The following is a 21,723-nucleotide window of genomic DNA, read 5'->3' as shown; positions in this document are numbered from 1 at the left end:
AATAAACTATTTGTAAAAAATAAAAAAATAAAAAAATAAAATAGATGTGAATAATTAAAAAAAAAAAAAAACAAAATCTACCTCTTACCCTCACGAGTAACTCAGTGAACTATAAATTAATATAAAGTATTAAAATATTTAAAAATATAAAATTAAAATCAACTAGCAACTCAAAAAAAAAAAAAAAAAAAAAAAGAATCTCCCGATCTGGAGAGTTCGACAGGATCATCTATAGCACAAAAGCTGGTTCTCCAATTGCCCTTCTGGGTTGAGGAAATTCTGCACAGGAATCTGCACGCTGTGTTTGTGGAGGGGTACCACAGGGAATGTTAAGGCATGGGTCCTACCCAAAGCCCTGACTGCCTCATGCCTTCCTTCTGATCTAGCCACGTGTCCACAAAATGTAAAAATACAGTTATAAAACCTTCTGGTATTTTAACTGTGAGATTCTAAGTTTTCTAAAAGGAGACAGAACTCAATGACATCTACCTTAAAAATAAAATGTTAAAAAGGGTAACCCTAAAATTTCCCAGTCTTACTGGGAATCAAAGCTTTGAAAATATCTTAATTTCCAGCACTTCCGAGGGTTGTGAGGACACTGACACCCTCTTGCACTATGGGTCAGGAGCACTGAACTGTACAACCTTCAGGAGGTAGATTTCAGGAGCTTAAAAAACACGTTCACACTATTTGACCCAGTGGTTCTACTCTTGCTCAAGGATGCTTTTCTGAGTGTTTAAAATACTGAAATAGTGAACCCAACCTAAAAGATAAGTTAAGGGAATGATCAAGAAGAAGTTCAGAAGTTAAGTGAGGTCTTCTGTACGCTGGATTAGCATGACCTCATTAAGTGTTTTGATGACGATGTACTCGTGCTAAATGGTCCCTGTCGGCCTTCCAGACCCATTCGTTGCTCTTCTCCTCCCTTCTCTATGGCTCAGGAGACTGACCTCTTCAGACCTATCACCCAGGCTCGAGAGGTAGAGGAGAGAGACGGCTGAGGACTAACAAGGTCTCCTGCTCCTTCTGCTTCAATGTGGTGCTGGCCCTGACCGTGGCCCTCCATCTTCTGTGGGACTGCCCTTCGTCCATAGCCCTGGCTCTCAAAGGAGTTTTAAAGTAGTTAACAATTACTCCCTAGATTTTGGATGCTTCAGAATCCTGTGTTGGTGCCTTTCACCTTGCCCCCGTTTCTGTGAATAGCTGCTTTGCTAACGACACCCTAGCAGAGTACACCGTTCCTGCTGTGACACACGGGGAAATGCTCACAGGCTGATGCTGGGTGAAAGCTGCAGGGTGTAAAACTACCGGCTGTATCGTCCCAGCACTGCAGAACGAACAAAAGCACAAAACCACACACATTACATATATAAGTAAAAAACAGAAAAACATACACCAAAATGTTGGATTTATTTCTTCTGGGTGGTGAGATGGTAGCTGACTTTTATTTCTGTCTTTGTGCTTTCCTGTGTTTTCTAAACTATAATGAACTTCTATTATTCTGATGACCAGAATAAAAGTTATTAGAAATTTTAAAAATGTTACTATCATGGTCAAAGAAATTCTCATTGGTGAAATATATCTTTTACTTCCAATCTCTGGCTAGAGCAAAGGGATTTTATTTTCTTTCCTCCAAATAACGTAAAAGTCCCATATACAACACATTTTAGTGAAAACAATAGCAACTAATTCCAGAATTATTGAATTTGGCCATGGGGATGATTTATAAATACTAAGTTCCAAAGCATCACTTTAGATTGTATAATTATAATTGAAATTGTTATAGAACCAAAAATCTTTAAACTCTAGTCAAATACCCATTTATTTCCATTAAGAATATAACAGTATTCTAATGTCCCAAAATGCATACAGTGAAGTCACTATAATTAGGGGCTGTGCCACGCCACCCCCTTCCCCCAAAACCTACCAGATCTTTAAACATTAGACTCTGTCCCCAGTATAGCAAGAAACACTCACAGTAAGAGACTTTGGAATGTACTCAGCTCAAGGGAAAAGGAGATTCATGCCTCCTGTATGCTTATCCCAGGACAAGATCTCATTGAGTGAAACTGCCTACGTTGTTTAAAAGTTACTACTACCACCACCTTTTTTTTTTTTTTTTTTTTTTGGTGGCAACAACCTATTGCTGAACCCATGTCAATTAAAGATATACATAATGGGCCAACTCCCTAGAGTCCACTGCGGTAAGATCTGACCTAGGCTGGTGGCCAGCGTGGGCATTTCCTCTAACAGTTTTTTTTTTTTTTAATTTTTAATTTTTAATGTTTTATTTATTTCTGAGAGAGAGAGAGAGAAAGAGAGACAGCATGAGCAAGGGAGGGTCAGAGAGAGAGAGAGAGGGAGACACAGAATCCAAAGACAGGCTCCAGGCTCTGAGCTAGCTGTCAGCACAGAGCCCGATGCGGGGCTCGAACCACAAATCATGAGATCGTGACCTGAGCTAAAGTCGGACGCTTAACCAACTGAGCCACCCAGGCGCCCCCTCCTCTAACAGTCTTGATCAGCTGTGGAATTCCATTCAACAGGAAATAGTCTCAGGCTCTTGGGAACTCAGTAAGGGTGTTTTTCTCCTTGACGCTCTTAGTGGTTCAGCAAACCGTTTCAGAGTAGATTTCCTTATATTCCCATATTTAGGTATACTCAGAATCTTACTTCACCACTTGGACCAGGAAGAATAGCACTCACTTGGGCAGATTGCCGGAGAGGATTTTCCACGCATATTCTCGGAGGTACTTCTGGAAAATGGTGGTCAGAGCGATCATCGGCTCCCCAGTACTGAGTTGAGAGCATTGCACCATGCACTTCTTGTAGTAGACAAAGAGGTCAGCACAGCTGGGGAGCACGGCACCCCCTTCATCAGTGTTGGGCTTAGGTGGTCCCTGGGCTTTGAAATCGGCCACAAACCGATCTATCAGCTCTCCAAGGTTTCTAGGAGGAAGAAAACCTGCCATGTTATTTCAAGAAAGATAAAGCAAACGTGCTTGACTGCCATGAGTAAATCATTCCTCATGTGTTTTACATTTAAAATCGGACCCATTTTTATCAGTTGACTTCATTAACTATCACCAGCTTACAGTAACAGCAGCAAGAATTGGCATTTGTGTGCTGCTTTATGCTTATCTTTTAAAAAAAGTCTATGATTAAAAAATATTTTTTTAATGTTTATTTACTATTGAGAGACAGACAGACATACAGCATGAGCATGGAAGGGGCAGAGAGGGGCAGAGACACAGAATCCGAATCAGACTCCAGGTTCTGAGCCTGACGCAGGGATCGAACTCACAAACTGCGAGATCATGACCTGAGCCAAAGTCGGATGCTCAACCAACTGAGCCACCAATGTGCCTGTAAACGTTTATGATTTTTGAGAGAGAGGGAGAGAGAGAGAGACAGACAGAGAGACAGAGAGCAAGGAGGGGAGGGGCAGAGAGAGAGAGAGACACAGGATCTGAAGCAGGCTCCAGGCTCTAAGCCCTCCACACAGAGCCCAACGCGGGGCTTGAACCCGCGAACCGTGAGATAATGACCTGAGTCAAAGTCGGACGCTCAAGTGACTGAGCCACCCAGACGCGCCTGCTTTATATTTTTCAAGGCATTTCATGATCACATTTGACCCCAAGCCTCTGTGAGAGAGATAAGGTATTCTTGTACCCTCTAAGAAATGAAAAAAATTAAGGTCTAGAAAGTCTGTCACATAATTTAGTGGCAGAGCTGAGCCTAGAATCTGCTACCATATTAAGTATCATTTCCCTTCTCCACAAATGAAAACTGTAAGTAATGACAGAGATCATGGTTTGAACGCTGATGATATATATATACCAGGCACATACCATGTCAGCAGTTTCTAAGTGTTAACTTCATTGCATTTCACTTAATTTGCACACTAACTTTATGAGGTACATATTATTACTGTCCTCATTTTCAAAAAGGAAGGTGCAGAGAAGGCAAGGACCTTGTCGAAGGTCACACAGCAAAAGGGTTGGAGAAAGCCAGAGTTCAAAACCAAAAAGCCTGGCTCAAACCTCATGTTTTTAGCCCGTCTACCTTCCTACCTCCGAAAACACAAAAAGGTTATGATGTCAGCAAATATTTTGATATCATTAACCTAAACATGCCCACGAGGTAGATGCCAAAACAAAGAGAAACTATAAAGAATTCTAATGCTTTCTTGCTGTTTTTGATGCAGTTTCTTCTTAAAATTTCCAGAATCAAAGGTGTAAAAACTCCTAGGAGAAAGCAGGTTATGGCAGCCCCACGTTTGTAGCAGGTCACAATGGGGAGGGTGGCTGTAGCTGTCCCCATTCCCCATTTGAACATCACTAAGTTTGCTTAGCCGTGTCGACTCATCGTAGCTACGATCCAGTGGGGCTCTACTCACTGCTTCCTGCACGGTTGTGCTGTATGAAAAATGGGAGGGGTCCCCTCCACCCCTTGACATTTTATCTTCTAGGCTGCTGTCTAAGGCTACAAGAATCCAGCTGTGCTTTTAATTTTTTTTAACGTTTATTTTTAAGAGACAGAGTATGAGCGGGAGAGGGGCAGAGAGAGAGAGAGGGAGATACTGACTCCAAAGCCCAGCTCCAGGCTCTGAGCTGTCAGCACAGACCCCGACGCGGGGCTTGAACCCACAAACCATGGGATCATGACTTGAGCTGAAGTCGGACGCTTAACCGACTGAGCCACCCAAGCACCCCAACAGCTGTGCTTTCAAAATGTATTTATATAACAGGAAGAAAAAGACAAGAACCACACACAGCATCAACTAGCAGGAAGAGGAGAAAACTGACATTTTACTCAAGAGCTTTTGTTATTGAAAGTTTATTATATCCAGATGTAGCCACTCTGCCCTCAAAGGACTTCAGGCCTCGGCTGGCTCTTTGTGGTGATGGCAAGCAGGGGAAGACCTTGTGGGCTAACCCTGAAAGCTGCGGGGACACCACCCCATTCCTCACCACCTCTTCCTGCCCCACCTTCTCCATTTAATCTCTCACTTCTCCTCCATAGTGACCCTCCGCTCTAGCCTGAGTCCCCTTCCCTGCGCCCTGTTCTACCTCCATCCCTGACTCTGGACCTTTGCCTGGGTGCCTCCCCTGGCCAAGATGTTCTCCGGCCACCTCCCCACTCACCCTCAGGCTCAGCTCAGGGCTCGCCCAGACAACTCCTACTCACACCATTCCTCTGTCTCAATTTCGACTCTGCCATCTGCAACACACTGACACTGTATTCTCATTATTTTCTTTTTTTACACTTTACCGTACATCGTAAGGATTTCAAATGTTCAAGAAACATGACGACCTTCTCCCATCCTGGGCCAACAACAGGCAATGCTCTTGATAACGGCTCTCTTTTGCATTGATCTTTGGTGTAACTTCAGGATCCTTCTTGAGAGAGCATTCTAGCCAGTCACTTCTAATAAGCTGGAGTTGGTACAAAAGGTGAAAGGTGCTTGCTACAGAGTAGAGTCTTCTCCAATTCATATGTTATCATCTGCTCCTCAAGAGAGGGAATAATATTTCCAGGAACTCTACTCTCCCTAGGCCCACCTCTCATGTTTATGTGTGAAGTTCATTTTTCAGTTATGTTGGCGCCCAGTACGCATGCAGCTGGTCCGGCCCCATGCTTTGTTCCTGACAGATGGGAACAGGAAGGTGGGAGGGTGGAGGCGGGGCAGTGGCTGGTGCAGTAGGGAAGGGCATGTCCTAGGGAAGCCAAGGGTTCCACTGGAATCTTCTTAGGAGAGATTCTACTTTCCAAATCTCTACTGCCAACCAAAACAGGGGCCGGAGCTCCAAAGTGTTTTTACTTTAACGACTCATCCAATTCCCCTGGCAGCTGAAGTCAGAATACCTACTCAAATGCCTCTATTTCAGAGCCACCTCGATCAATAAGATTATTAACTACTTACACTCATAAAGCATAAAGAAAATTCCCACTTAAAAAAAAAAAAAACCTTTAAAAGACCTCTCATACACTGCAGGCCATCTCCCAGGTTACTTCTGACACTGCTTTCTGTGTGGACAAGATATAAACCCGTTAGAATAAGCGTCCCTCCCTTTAATCTCCACTCTCTGCATGTGCGTGCTCTGTGCCACACGAGACACGGGAAGACGAGTGATCGACATATCACAGCATAGACGGTTTAGTCCAGTCGACTTCTAGCCGAGCGTTTAGTATGTGCAAGGCTCTGGGCTCTGTGTGCCATACATAGGAAGGAGATCAACAAAAGAAACAAAAAGCAAAAGTTGTCATTTCTTCCAGGTATCAAACACTAGCCTGAGTGAGAAAGGTGTGCTGTGGCATATTGAGCTGCTAACTGGAATCACAAGGAGGTGTCTTTTACACCATAAAGCAAGTACAATCCAGTAAGAGTTTATAAAGGGTCAAGTCCTGATCAAGGTGTGGCAGGGTGCAGGGGTTAAGATAGCATCTGCCTACCAGAAGCTTTGATCTTTTTTAGCCCTTATTTCGATTTGGAGATAGCAACAAAATGCTAATTTTGCAGTATGGATAATGCGAACAATTTGTTTCTGACAAAGGAAACTAGAGGTAGCTAGAGAGTAAATTTCACAGCAGACTCAGGTAAGAATAAAGGTACGGAGTCAAAAGTAAGCTCGGATTATGATGTGTGGAAGGGAGGATGTAAGGAGGAGGGGACATGGCTAAGCTGGAAGTCACAAATTGGAGAAGTCTGACCTACAGTTTGATTTATACACTCCTCTATAACTCCCACAGCAAAGTGCTGCCAGCCTCACGTCTTCACGCCAGGTACCACCATCTCCCACGGGGCCCTAAGCCTATAAACTAGGCATTGTGCTGGGTGCATTAGAAATTCAATCTCTTGTAATCCTCACAACAGCCCTGAAGGGAAGGCATGATGATCTCCATTTTATAAATGAAGAAAGCGAGGCTGAGAAAAAGAATATGACTTGCCCTAGGTCACGGAATTTGTCGGCGCTGGAATCAGCCTGGGGATGTGACCCCCGAGCCCAGCTCCATCCACTATGCCATGCTCCAACTTTCCAACACTAAAGCACTACACAGAGAGATGGCATCGTGCCTGGTGCTGTTATTCACCTTCTCACCAGCTTACGCCACATGTCACGGATGTGGAAGGTATCTTCTACCCCCTCCCCGTAGCTTGAGCTTTCTGACCAAGATGTCCGAGAATGTCAGGGCCCCACGCAAACTACTGCTGGGGGTTGCGCTGATCGATGAAATGACTCAGGAAGAAAGACCAGTGCTGAGCAGTATTAGTAAGGGAATGACGAGGGCCGTTTCTTCTGGTGGATCTGCAGTCAGCATCTCTAACAACAATACTCTAAATGGAAGGCAGAGTGGTGACAGCATGGGGAGGGGCAGACGGCAGGCGATCAGAGCTGTCCAGGAGGGGAGCATGGGCAAGGCAGCTTCAGATCCCCAGGAAGTTATAGAACTTGCTAAATTGAGGGTACTCAAACCAATCTGCACCCCTCCCTCCTCTGCCCTTAGTTTGGGGCCAATGATTTGGCTCTGATGTGGCCAGTGGGGTTGGGGAGCCAAGGTATGGCTTGAGCACAAGTGGGAGATGGACTACACACAGGTAAATGGAGCAAATAAATAAATACACGGAAGATCCGGGGGGCCAAGTTTCTCACTGCTGCAGAATGTAGTTGTTATAGACGAAAAAAGGGGGAGGCTAAAATAAATCCTGCGGTGTTGGAGTAGAATTGGAGTTATCAGCATAAATTCACAGATTTTAACATATGCTGGTATAAAAACAGATACAGATGCACGTGTTTAAACACACATGTGTACACCTACATCTATCTCTTAGGTCTCTCAGGGATAAGGATCTAGAAGCATGACATCCAAGGAGTCATGAACATACCTGATGCCCAGAACTTAGTTTCTAAATCTCATTCCCACCAAAGAAACAAGGGATCCTGGAAAAATGGATAACTCCAGGGCTGGGGTGGGAAAGTATAAGATGAGCCTGGTATATTTTGTTGTGCCAGAAGGGAATTGCCCCAGAAATGACAGGAGCCTGCAAAATAGCACGAAAAATCAGCTTGGAGGGGTTCCAATGGCCAAATCAGGGACAATTTAAGCATTAAAATAATGATGGATCCTGAAAGGGAAAAAGGACATTAGTGGAAAAAACAGTGAAATCCAAATAAGGTCCGAGTTTAGTAAGCTGTACTGTACCAGTGTTAACTTGCTGGTTTTCAGAACTGTTCTATGGTTACGTAAGACATTAACATTAGGAGAACTTGGGAGAGGGGAGTAGGGGGAATCTGCACCACTCTGGAAATTTTTATGTAGGTTTAAATTTATTCCAACATAAGCTTAAAAAAAGGTAATAAAGGCTATAACCCATTGAATAAAATAGGAATCCATGCGTACGTGCTGATATAATAAATGAGGAAAAGAGAAAGCTTTTTCTTAAAATATAATGCCAACTCATAATGTAGAAGAAATGGTGGTATTAGAAAAATGATCATTTGGCAACTATCTTACGAATAAATGACTCAGGCAAGTAGCAGTGGGAGGTGAAAGATGAGAAAAAGACTATTTATGTGGTTTCAACGTTTCTCCTGACACTTATTAATTATTAATGACTTATTAATAAATAGAGAAACCTGGCAGACTCCATCTAAAGTAATAACGATGAACGCCACAAGCTGTAGGGCAAACTGACACCGTGTGCCTCCTGACATGAATTTCTGAGAAGAATCCGGCACTACTTCTGCATAAATCGTAAATCATGAGGATACATTAGTCAAATGCAGACTGAGGGGGTCTTTCACAAACTAACTGGCCTGTGCTCTTCAAAAATTTCAAGGTCGTGAAAGATAAAGAAAGAATGAGTTATTTTTCTGGATGGAAGGGACCAAAGAGACAGGACAAATAAATGCATCCTAGGATTCTGGTGCAGATTCGGGTCCAGAAAAGACCTCATTGGGATGGCTGGGAAAGAGGAATGGAGTCCGCGAATTAAACGGTAATGGTGGATCAGGTGACTTCCTGAGGTTCGCAGGTGTACTGTGATCAGGTAGACTGTGCCCTTATTTGTAGGAAATGCACACTGGCGTATTAAGGGGTACTGGGGCCCTCTTGCCTACAATTTGAAGGCAGTGTTTACATAGAGAAATTGCCAAGAGTCAGCCAGAGAAAAACACAACATTCCCAAGGGTAAAAAGTTATACTAACTTCCTTCTTGAACATAAACAAAATTGGAGGAAGCCACCCAATGCACAGAAGGACAGCTTTGCCCAGCCTGCTGAGATGGCTGTGGGAAATGTCCTGCTTCCTGCCCCCTCACCAGGTGCTGGCTCTGCGGTCCTCCCACTACTGTTTGGCTTTTGGTTAGGGCAGGCGCTGCCAGAACTTTCCTTAGGCAGGAGGGAGGCTGGGGAGAGGAGATGGCAGACCCCATGCCAGGCCCCACGAAAAGCTGGCAATGCTGATCAGGCCACCCAACTGCTTAAGAGTCCGGAATAAGACCACTTGTGCCAAATGCCAACATGTCATCTCAACTCATCCTCACCATTAATCCTGTGAGGGGAATATTACTGACTTTGCTGTAAAGAGGACAAAACAAACTCAGAGAGGTCAGGTACCACGCCTGAGGTCCCAGGCTAGTGAGTGAGGAGCTCTGACTCAAATCCAGGTCTGTCTGGCATCCAGGCCCACGCTCTCTCCAGAGCACTGCGCTGGCTCTCTGCCACCTGGGAGCTTGTGAATGGTCTAAGATTCTCCTCCCTTGCAGATTTCTGAGTCAGAGCTACAAAAATGTAATATGTACGAGATCGGTCCCCACCTGAGTCTCTTCCCCAGCTGAGGACTCGTGGACAGAAGGGAGAAAGGGCTTTGTAGAATCCCTTGAAACTGTACTCATGATAGTGTGTGGGTTCATGTGATTTTCTTTCTTTCTTTTTTTTTTGGCAAGAGAGCCTACAGTTTCATCGGACTCTCAGAGGGATCTATGACTCAAAAAAGGTTAATCACCACAGCTCTAGGCATTATTTTGCCTGATTCTCTGCTTTAAAAGATGAGGAAATGGATTTCTTGAACTCTTAGTTTCTCCTTCAAGCCTCTGTTGCTTATTCTGGAGCAACAACAGCACAGCCTACGCGGTTCTCCTCCGGCAGCTTCTGCTGCTTCCCTGGCGCTGTGGAAACATCCGCGTGAGGCCAAACGGCAGGCTGAACGGCCAGCACTTCATTTTTCACAGAGAAATGGAGAGTCCCTGATGAAGGGAGGTCTGGCTCTCAGCCCGAAATACCGTGAACAATGAGTACACTTTACATGAATCAAGGCCACGTGAGAAAAGTAGATACCAGAATTATAATAAGTCAGAAAAATGACTCTCTAGACCGGGTAGGTTTGGGGCAAGTATGTGGTTGTCTCAGATATATGCACTTTAAACCTGGGACCGGCAGCTCTGAAACCTTCTTAAAAAGAAGAGTTTGGGTTAATGAGAGAAGACGGGGCTCTGTCCAAAAACAGTCATCCAAGTGGTCTAAGACCTGTTACTCTAATAGGCAAACAACTGATCTTCTCCCTGCCCCTCGAGGGGGCCTGTTAACATCCTGAAAAAAAACTTTTTACACAGAAAACAGGGTGTTTCAAAGGAGCAAATGGCAATAGTTAATGACTGCCTTTCTGTGTGCCTTCGGACATGAGCACAATGGATAGAGGGGCAGACTGGCTTTACAAGGCCAAACGTAAAAGTAACTATTGCTGGGGGGGAGGGGGCAGGAGGTTGTTTTTGTTAATATAGAAGCTCTTCTACAAAGTTTATTTTCTAAGGCTTTAATATGAAACTTTCTGTAATCCGGGAGGAAAAGAGTAGACTCAATCTATAAAACCAAATAGGTGAATAATGATAATGTTCCATGCAGTGATTCCACTTGAAATTGTCTCTTAATCTTACAGTTTACCTCCAAAACATATTTGGAAATGAGAATTTGCTAGCCCACAACAGGAGGATTCAAAACAAAAAACAAAGAACTAAGTTTTAGCACCTAAACACTTTCCCAGAGAACTCTTGAGAACTTCTCAAATGCTATTGCACTCCCTGCGTGAGCCATCGTCTGGTCCTCCCAAGTGCGTTCTTTAGGCTACAAGGCCAGCCTGTCTCCAGAAACCTGACCTTTCCAAACTCTGCCTTCCCGTATGGAAGGGGCTTCAATAGTTCCTCTGGCTGTGGACAGAGGATGGGGAGGGGTCTTCCTCCTTTGCGTGAATTATGGACACTGGAGCTTGAACATACTTCCCTGGCTGTGAGGAAACTTGGCTGCGGTGGGCTGCTTTGGAAAAGTCCTGGGGGCCCCTGAGTTCATAAAAAGTATATACATTAAATGGCTGATCATCCATAAAAGGAAGCAAGAATCCATCAGTCCCTACTGACATAAATACACACACACACACACACACACACACACACACACACACACACACACAGCAGGGAGAAGGGGAGGCGTTTCCTTACAGAAGAGATCCAATTAATTAATACAGGAGAAATGATGGAAACAGAAAATGAACATTTGGCAGACGCCACAGTAAATTATTGCTGCAGGCAGGAATCATCAAAGTATGTCAAAATGAGTGGGCAAAGTGTGAGGAGACACAGGATATTTACGTAGTCCCCAAGTGTCCCCCCACGAGATGCTTATGAATTACAAAGAGAAAAACAGTAGCTGCACAGCAGAGAAAGCTGGTGAGCACTACCCAAAGCAAGTGATCAGAGCTGACACCACCAGTGAGGGGACAGGTCTGCACAGTGTGCCTCCTGCTACGACGCACTGAGAGGGACACAGCATCACCTCTACGGTATACTTGCCCACGATGCAATAATCTGGATTTTATCAAGCGCAAACATCGGACAAATATAGAAAATAACTTGCCAGTGCTCTGTGAAGTGTCAAGGTCATGGGAGACTAACAGGAGACTGAGGAGGTATATTCAAGGTTGAAGGAGACTAAAGAGACCTGACAACTAAATGCACGATGGGATCTCAGGCCAGAAAATGGACATTCATGCCACAGCGATTCCCTCCTGATTTTGATAACCGTGGTTATGTAAAATGGTCACATTCTCTGGGGGAAGGATATATGAAGATTTTTTTATAGCTTTCCTGTGAAGTCTACATTATTTTTCAATGAAAACTTCAGCAAATGATACTCAAAAATATATTACAGATTAGGCTTTCTTTCTCTGGTTTCCAGTGCCTAACGTTGTCAAGGTTTGTGGGCTGACGTGCAACTACATAAGCGCTCAGCGCCCACAGGGGAAGGGGTTGTTGGGATCCATTTGGGAGCTTATTTGAGTCAAACTCAGGCTTCTATGATTTATGAACACAGTAAGTGATAACATTCATAAGATATAAAGAATATCCTTAGTAGGTTTCCAGCGGGGGGGGGGGGGTCACAGGAACCATGCCAAGTCCCTCCTGCAGCTTCTGGAAGGAGTCATGCCCTTAGGAGGCCCACCCGTGACCAGGGGAGGGGAAACACAGTAGAAAACAGCAAAATGTTCATCACTCACTTGTCCTGGGACTCGATATACACATAAAGATGAGGCTCAAAACACTTGGAAACAATGCCATGAAATGGATTGTCTGGGGCTTTAGGCTTCTTTGGCTGTAAAGAAGGAGAAAAAAATAAGAAGAAAGAAACCTACACTAGAGCCATCTTTTCAAGTTTTCAAGCGGTTTCAAAGAAAACATTCCTTCAAAGTTCACTCCTAACACAGATAAAAAGCACTCAATATAACTAAACCAGAACCAGGTCCTGCCTTATGACTCAGGCCAGTTTGCAGACAAGGAGCCAGCTTTGTTAGCATCACTGACCGCCTTTATGGTGAAAGATTGCCTGCCACTCTGATAACACATGCGCTTTTGATTTGGAAGCTATTCATCATCTTACTGATGTTTTAAAAATTTAAATCCTAGCTAAGAATAGCACCTTATATTTATACAGTGCTTTAAAAGGTATAAAGTGTTTTCATGTGATCTATTTTTTTTAAGTTAACAAATAAGTATGAGAGAGAGAAAGAGCACGCGAGCACACAGGAGGGGTAGACAGAATCCCAAGCAGGCTCCATGCTGTCAGCACAGAGCCCGATGCGGGGCTCGACCTCACGAAACCGTAAGATCATGACCTGAGCCAAGACCAAGAGTCAGACACTTAACTGAGTCACCCAGGTGCCCCCATGTGATCTATTTTTGACAGCCTCCATTTACTGATGGTTATCACAGACCAAACACTTTGCCATGAAGTGACATCTCATCTATTCCTCACAACAACCCTCAAGGTAGGAATTATTACTACTACTTTACACCTGAAGAAAGGAAGGCTCAGAGGGTTCTATCGGCCTGCCCAAAGGCACATGGGGAAGCTTCCCATCTCCTAAACTAGAATTCTTTCTGTTAGAGCACTGCTTTCCTGCAGTGGTTCCTAGATTGTTGAATTTCACTGACAAGTAAATGTAAGAAAAAGAAGTGTAAGGGACCAATATAGCATTGGTGACTTTTTATTTTGCTACTTTTCATTCTCGGTAGGTTCCTGAAAGAAAGAGTATTTTATACCCAAACATTTTATAGGGAGAACATAGCAGCAAGAGGGCAGTCCCTCCTTTTCAGACAGCTGGTGACCCTATATCAGCTTGCTAGCTAGGCAGGCAACAGACAGCTGTGTCTTTATTTTTTGGCTTGGACCAGTGTAAAACAGGGCTAGCACTGGTCCCCAACTGATACTTAAAAACCACTGACATACAGACCATGTAGGTAGGCAAACATTTAAAAACTATACTTGCTCTCTAATTCCTTTTCAAAAATCTCTAAAAAATAAGCAAATCTCTTCCTACATATTTTGTTCTATTCCTAAAAAACGTCAATTCCATTTATTGTCAAATACCAGTGAAAGGACCCTGAGGCCTTGCTCGGGCTCATACTAGAATACAATTTGGGCATAAACTGACACCCACAGCATACTTATTGAATTGAGCTGTTAATATCTTTTCATAAATACAGAAAAAGCTGAGCCCCTAATAGGAGAAAGAATGATTCCCTTCTTCTAGTAACTTTTAAAAATAAAACACTCTAGGGGTGCCTGGGTGGCTTAGTCGGTTAAGCGTCCGACTTTCGCTTAGGTCATGATCTCGCAGTTTGTGGGTTCGAGCCCCCCGTCGGGCTCTGTGCTGACTGCCAGCTCGGAGCCTGGAGCCTGTTTCAGTCTGTGACTCCCTCTCTCTCTCTGACTCTCCCCTGCTCACGCTCTCTCTCTCTCTCTCTCTCTCTCCTAGAAATAAATAAAAATATTAAAAAAAATAAAATTTACTTTAAAAAAATAAAATAAAATAAAACACTCTAATGGTTAAAAGCAACTGTAAAAATTGGATATGAATACCAAAAATTAAATGTCAACTGGAGACATATCCCATTCAATCTTATATCTAGCTCTCTTCCCCTTTCACCTTTTGAGAGTTCCCTGTCTTTAGGTGTTTTGTTTTTGTTTTGCAAGATTTTTAGAAATTCTGCTCCTTCCTAAAATCTGGGCTATTTTCCCTTTTCATCCCAAAGCCACTGCCAAAGTCAGGTCTTAGGCTAAGACTACAAGAGGCTCCCAAGACTGGGTTCATGAAAGTTGAACTGGTGGGATTCAAAGCTCCACTTCATTTCACAGGTGCCCCTGGAACCTCTCCCGCATGTCCATCAGTTTAACATGGCGGATCCACGACACGGTATGATGGCTGCGTGGGGGTGGTCCTTACCTAACTGTTCTACATTTTCCACATTAGTTACCTATTTTTTATTATTTTATTCTTTCCAATAAGGTGATTTTTAAATGAATAGACAAATCTGATTTGTCTAACTTTTGTAAGACTAGATATCCTGATTTTAGAACTAGAAAATATAATCACAACACCCAAGTACCTTTTTATTAATAAAATATAATCATTATAAGGATTATAATTATCCCCCTCATTTATATCTTCTTCCCTTGATAAAAATATTCACACATCTGCAGGATACCTTCTGGTAATTACAAAGTGGAATATAAATTATATAATAGAGAATGTTGTCATATTTTTAATTAATTTTTTAAAAAGTTTATTTATTCTGAGAGAGAAAGAGAGAATGAGCAGCAGAGGGGCAGAAAGACAGAAAATCTTAGGCAGACTCCATGCTGACAGCACAGTGTCTAATACGGTGCTCGATCCCCAAAACCACGATATCATGACCTGAGCTGAAATCAGAGTCAGATGCTTAACCGACTGAGCCACCCAGGTGCCCTAGATGTTGTCATGTTTTAAATCAATGTGTATATTTTGAATTTGGTTTTGTTTCCAAGTTCATGTGCAATTTTCCAATTACTGACACATTTTAATTTATCACCTTAGAATGGCTACATTATGAAATTTAACTCTACAAATTAGATAATAGTATTGTACTGATACACACTTTCTGATTTTGATCTGTGGTGATTTAAGTGAATGACCTTCTTAGGAAATGCACACAGGAATATTTAGAGGTAAAGGACACGATACCTGCTAACTTAACAAACTGTCTTGAGATAGAGACAGAGATGAAGGTGGGGAGAGAGGGAGAAAGAAGAAGAGAGAGGGAGAGAGGAGTGGGAAGGGAAAAAAAGGAAACGATAAAGTGAATGTAGCAGAATGTTAACAATTGGTAAACCCAAATGAAAGATATTTGAGAGTTCTTGTAATATTCTTAAGACTATTCTCTAATTTGGGTATTTTCTTTTTCTTCTTTTTTTTAATGTTTTATTCATTTCTGAGAGAGAGAGAGACAGTATGAGCAGGGGAGGGCCAGAGAGAGAGGGTGATACAGTATCTCAAACAGGCTCCAGGCTCCGAGCTAGCTGTCAGCACAGGGCCCGACGCGGGGCTTGACCCACGAACTGTGAGATCATGACCTGAGCCGAAGTCGGACGCTTAACCGACTGAGCCAACGAAGCGCCCCGGGTATTTGCTTTTTAAAAAGTAAAAAATAATGACAAAAAGCTTGGGAGATGGGTGGCGACGGACTGGCAGATAACCCCAGAGAGTGTTGTGGAGCACTCAAGCAATGCCACATTACCAATGTTCGAACAGCCTGGGGGACAACAGTGTGGGGAAATGCAGACCTCCGTGACTGAGCAAAATGGGGGTTAGAAGCAACTGCACAGACTGAGTAACGCACTACAGTTACAGTAGCCTTTGCAGCTGGGGGAGGCTGGGAGATGGGTAAATGAGACCTCTCTGTACTCCGCAACTACTTATGTAGTTCATAATTATTTAAAAACACAAAAAAAATTTTTTTTAATATTTTTATTTATTTCTAGGCGAGAGAGAGAGACAGCGTGAGCAGGGGAGGGTCAGAGAGAGAGGGAGTCACAGACTCTGAAACAGGCTCCAGGCTCCGAGCTGGCAGTCAGCACAGAGCCCGACGCTGGGCTCGAACCCACGAACCGCGAGATCATGACCTAAGAGAAAGTCGGACGCTTAACCGACTAAGCCACCCAGGCGCCCCTAAAAAAAATTTCTTTTAATGTTTATTCATCTTTGAGAGACAGAGCGCAGGCTGGGGAGGGGCAGAGAGAGAGGGAGACACAGAATCTGAAGCAGGCTCCAGGCTCCGAGCTGTCAGCACAGAGCCCGACGCGGGGCTTGAACTCACAAACCGTGAGATCGTGATCTGAGCCGAAGTCGGATGCTTAACTGACTGAGCCACCCAGGCGCCCCAACATATAAAGATTTTTTACAAAGTGGCACAATGTGCTCGACGAGGCCCCACGGAACAACACTCGGACCCCACGGAACATCATCAGACCGCGCAGGCGCCCCAACACTACAGCAGGTGACTGCCCCTAATACCGCTCCGGGCAGGGAGACCTGACACCGTGTCTCCAGGTCCCTTGCAGCGTTTTTAGTGTGAGTTGGAAGCAAAAGGGGAACAATGGGAGGGGCTGCCCGAAGTTTCCTTTCTGCCTTTTGTCCACAGGGCTGCCTCCGGCCTGTAGCTGCTTTATGACTGTGCTCCTATTTAGATAAGAGGTGCTGGAATTCAGCTCAAACTGGCGTCTCCCTTCACACTGGCCAGCTCCCCAAAGGGTTGATTCTCAGCTTAAAGAACACACTAACTCATTTAGCAGTAGCACTCGGGCTCCATTTCAGAGTGTGTGAATTCTGTCCAGAAGCCGCAGATGTTTAAGTTATTTCCTCTCGGAGTTAGATGGACTAATAGAAGGTTACTGTTGTCACAGTCAGGAGCTGTGCAGCTGGCCCCATTTCCTTTTATTACTATCCAGTGTAAAGAGATGAAATCTAACTGCTTGATCACCAGAAGGGTACATTTTTAAACCAGAAATTCCTCATTTCTTCTCTCTTTGTCTCTGGGCACCCTCAGTCCCCTTTCAGATGTTGTTTTTTAACACTGGAAGTAGGCTGGCAACTGCTCAAACTAAATACCTCTTCTTGAGTTCACTCTCCTTTCTCACCAGCATACGCTCCAGGAGCGAGCGGGGAGGGGCCTTTCCACATTGCTGGCCAACTGTCTACCTAGGCAGTGACGCAGTGGGTTAGGTAACCCGGACAGCCGCGGGCTGGGCTCACCCCTAGCATCCTGTGGCCTTCCTCCCCGAGGCCCCACGGGGCTCCTGCGCTTCCTGCGCACCCAACTCCAGAAGCCAGGAAGGGACTGGGAAGACGGAAATCCTGGAGCTCCCACCTAATGGACCACCAGCAAGGCAAGCGCCGGCGAGGCCGTGGGAGGCTGGGGACGGCATGTGAGGAGGCCTTAGTCACTGGTGTACACATGTCCTCGCTAGCAAGTAGTGGCCAATGAAACTGCAGGTGGGTCTTCTGGTCCAGGGGTTTTTGGTACTTTCTTTTTAAACAGATCTCAAACCCCTCGTTTGGAAGAATTCCATGAGAGATGGGATTCAGAAGAGGATTACTCTGTTTTGGAGGGACTCGGAGCACTGGTCTCCTCCCAGCTCCCCACACTGACATGTGATGTGAAACCTAGGAATATAGTTTGAAAATCACAGCCTCTCTCTAAAGATGAAAAAAACTAGGGAAGTCTAGAAAGAGTAAAAACCTATCACATGGTCAACAGTGTTAACAGCGGACCAGACTCCGGCTCTGCTCTACCCCCATATCTGTGTCCTGGGAATGAGCAGCCCTGGTCCTTACAACAACAACCTCTGGCCTCCATGAGGGAGACAAATCATACGTATCTACCAAACTGATTTTGTAGTAATGGGGACTGTGTCATAATCCAGTTTAATGACATCTGGCGATGACTGGGTAAAGGGATAACTTTTCATGGTGGCCACTAGCACTGGGAAGACACAGAGCCCTGAAAACTGAACTACCACCCAAAGCAAATGCAAAGGGTGCAGGCAACATAGTGTGGGTGGAGGACACAGCAGAAAAATGAACTCTACATCCAGACTTCTTCCTATCCAGGTCCTTCCTCTAAATGTGAGAGATGCATTTCTTTAGTGAGAAGAAACCTGCTTTCTCCCACACGAGCTGAGCTGACGGCTTTAATCAGTTATACCTAATCCCACCGATCTCTGGGATATAGCCGTGAGGTATCCTTTCAGTTTATATATCCCCCTGTGTTCATGGGGTTCATTTCTGTGTCTTCCACTTTTCACTGAGACACCCCGGTGAAGCAAAAGAGCTCCAGGAAAGGAATGAATTCTAGTCTCTGACTTCGAGACCTTGCTTTCAGTGCTAGCTCCTCCACGCCCAAACTCTGTACCCCACGGCAAATCACTTGACCTCTCTGAGCTGCACGCACTACATTCATATAAAATCCTATAAAAAGAAAGACGGGGGTTGGGAAGAGGAAGTGGAACAGAGCATGCACAAGACTCTGAGACTATAAAGCCCATGAAAATGTGAAGCATCCACATTATTACAATTATTTAATCGGTGGACCAGACACACTTTACTGCATCGCTTCGGAGTTGCTCCTGGAAATTTTGTTCTCTTGGCTCCCACCACGATGGTCCAGCGACCCTCGTCGCACTGGGGGTGCAGGGTTAGCTGCAGAGCGCGTGGCTACAGGTTTCCCTGGCCGGACTTCCCAGTCGGCCTCCCTTTCAGTGGTGCCCAGAGCAAAACAACACTATAAAATAACCCGCGGGCAGCCAAGTGTAGAAAATTAAAAAGAAGGCTCGCTAATCCAGACAGGAAGAGGTCGGATTTATTGCTCTAATCGCTCTGCCGTAAAATGGCAGTGAAGCAGGGACACCATGCTATAGGATGGAGGGAGAGGAAATTTAGAGTTGGACAGAAAATCCGAAGGAAATGAAAGTGTTAGTGTGCCTTGAAAAGTAACTCTCCAAATATGCCACTGGTCACCTGGATGTTTCCAAGCTGCCCCGATGGCTTCCAGACCTCAAGGGCTTGGCTTACACTGACTGCAGACCTCGCCTAGCTGATGGTGCTGCTAACTTCACGGGGGATAGCAGAGCCCCTGGCACAGCCGCCAGACGTGGACATGACTGAGGGCTAGGCTGGCAGGTACAGGAGGTGACGAACAAGGCAAGGAGGGGTTCCAACCGCCGCACTGCTCGGGCCAATTAGGCTTGTGCGTGCTGGTCATTCCTGCAGGGGGCGCTCTTGGGGAACAGAGATGGGCAGGATGGGTGCTTCCACTCAGTTTTCAGAATGCACCTTCAGATAAAGGCTTTCTTTCAGGCCACCAAAGCTGTCATCTCTGCAGGTGGTCAAGAGCCAAAGGACCATATTTGGAGCGAGCAGACCCACACTCGGAAGCAAACATGAGGTAGGTTGCATGTGGAGATGCAAACCGGACTTACTTGATCTAAGTCTCCCTTCTCTATCGCCAGTTCCTCTATCTCTGGTGCTGGTTCATCTTCCAGGAAGGGATTGGTCGATTGGGGCGGAGACTCAAGTTTTTTCTGTTAGGAAGGCAAGAGAAAGAGGTATCATCTGAGCATATCCCCAATACCTTTCGCCACTGATCTGCTTTTTTTCTAGTCTCTCCAACAGCTGAATCACGAAATCTGATCTAACAAGCAAGAATGGAGATGACATGAAGCATATTCTCACTTCCTGGCCTTCAAACTATTTTCCATCTTTCCAAAACCTTATTGCCCACCCCAATCCCAATCTGGCTGAAACTCTCATTCATCCTCAGCCTTCAAATTAGAAGTCCCTTCTTCTGGGAAGCCTCTCCCATCAGTCAAGTTTGGGTTAGCTGCCCTGCTACATGTTTCCATCCCACCCAGTATGTCCCCTACCCAGGTATTCATTAAACTACTGCAACTGCCCAGTTATTTATCCCCACCAGAGTCCATGATCACAGGGATCATGTCTGTCTTCCTCACCCTCTATCTGGTGCTTGGCGTTGACTAGCTGCTCCCTGAATATGAATGAATCAAAATGCTGGACGGGTTGGAATTCAAGAACAAACTATAAAACTAGTCTTATGTGTTCTAGATTACAGACAGAAGTCCCTTCCCAAATAAGTCCCATTACACCAAGCACAACAAAATCTCCTGGGGAGAAATTACTTCCCAGGTCCGGATGATGAACACTCTTCTAAAATATGTTGCTGAGTGGGAACACAGGCTAGCGGGAAAGCTGGAGGCACAAGGTACGGGCTTTGGCTCCAACTCTTCAGCTCTGGCCAGTCACCTAACTTCCCTCAGCCACTGCGGCCTGAGGTCGCAGGTACAGGACTACCTGAAGGATCAGATGTGAGGAAGTGTGCAAAAGGCTTCTCGAGAAGGGGCCCATGACACATGTAAGGGACACTGGTGACAATTCCAGTGCAACAAGAGAATTGAGGCAGCTCTTAGAATTTTTTACAAATTTGACCTGAAGATGTTGTTTATGCCAGGACACTGGGAGTCCTAGCAGAGAGAAAACTAAGTGGACAAGGAGGAGAAGAGGGACTGGCTGGTGCTGGGGGTGAGGGGAAGGGGCAGGGAATGCCTCTTTGGAGACAAGAAGCCAGGTAGAGAGGGTGTTTCTAAATGTGACATTTTCATATATATCAGAGGAGCAACTTGAACTAACCCCGTAAGCCAGGAGGGACAGCACATGGACTATAGTGTGAACGACTTTGTTAAGTATCAGGATATCAGCTGAAGATACAAGAAAATGAAAAAAAAAAAAAAAAAAGAATGAAACAAAATAACAAAAAACAATCCAAAAAAATATAAAAAACCTGAACATAAAAAGCACAAACCACACCGGTGTCTGGTTTAGGCTTTAAGCCCATTCTGCTTACACTCACGTAAACTACTTCATTCTCGGTCCAAACACTTGGATGCTGTTATGTTGCTAGATAAAGACTATATGGAAAAAAACCTTGTGATCGATGCATTAGCTTAAGGTAACCATTAGTGGGACAATGACTTTTATGGTATCCTGCTGAGAAACAATATGGTCTAACTACCAACCAAACATTTAAAATTTATACACTCCAAACTTTGGCTGCTTTGCCTGCTATGGGAAAAAAAAAAGTCCCTGTAAAGTTAACCGGAAACAGTTTATTTTAGAATTAGGTTATTTTTAGAAAGCCATGTATCTTTCAAACAATATTTCTTTTTTTTTTTTTAATTGTTTAATGTTTTTTATTTAACATCATCTCATGCTGAGAGAGACAGCATGAGAAGGGGAGGGTCAGAGAGAGAAGGAGACACAGAATCTGAAACAGGCTCCAGGCTC

The 21,723-nt window shown here is 44.6% G+C and overlaps 1 protein-coding gene across 1 annotated transcript in view; it reads right to left on the bottom strand.

The window, feature by feature from the left end:
* Positions 1 to 21,723, bottom strand: part of VPS53 (VPS53 subunit of GARP complex) — a 135,037-nt gene that overhangs the window by 43,803 nt on the left and 69,511 nt on the right. Inside the window, exons 12-14 of the mRNA XM_039253311.1 lie at positions 19,845 to 19,946; positions 12,550 to 12,644; positions 2,707 to 2,949 (exon numbers count right to left, since the gene is read on the bottom strand). Of these exons, the coding sequence (XP_039109242.1) occupies positions 2,707 to 2,949; positions 12,550 to 12,644; positions 19,845 to 19,946 (440 nt within the window). The remainder of the gene's footprint in view (positions 1 to 2,706; positions 2,950 to 12,549; positions 12,645 to 19,844; positions 19,947 to 21,723) is intronic.

Source organism: Hyaena hyaena, unplaced genomic scaffold, assembly GCF_003009895.1.
Source record: "Hyaena hyaena isolate Hyena2069 unplaced genomic scaffold, ASM300989v1 scaffold_10, whole genome shotgun sequence".
Lineage (NCBI taxonomy): Eukaryota > Metazoa > Chordata > Mammalia > Carnivora > Hyaenidae > Hyaena > Hyaena hyaena.
This window is presented reverse-complemented; position numbering and strand designations above follow the sequence as displayed.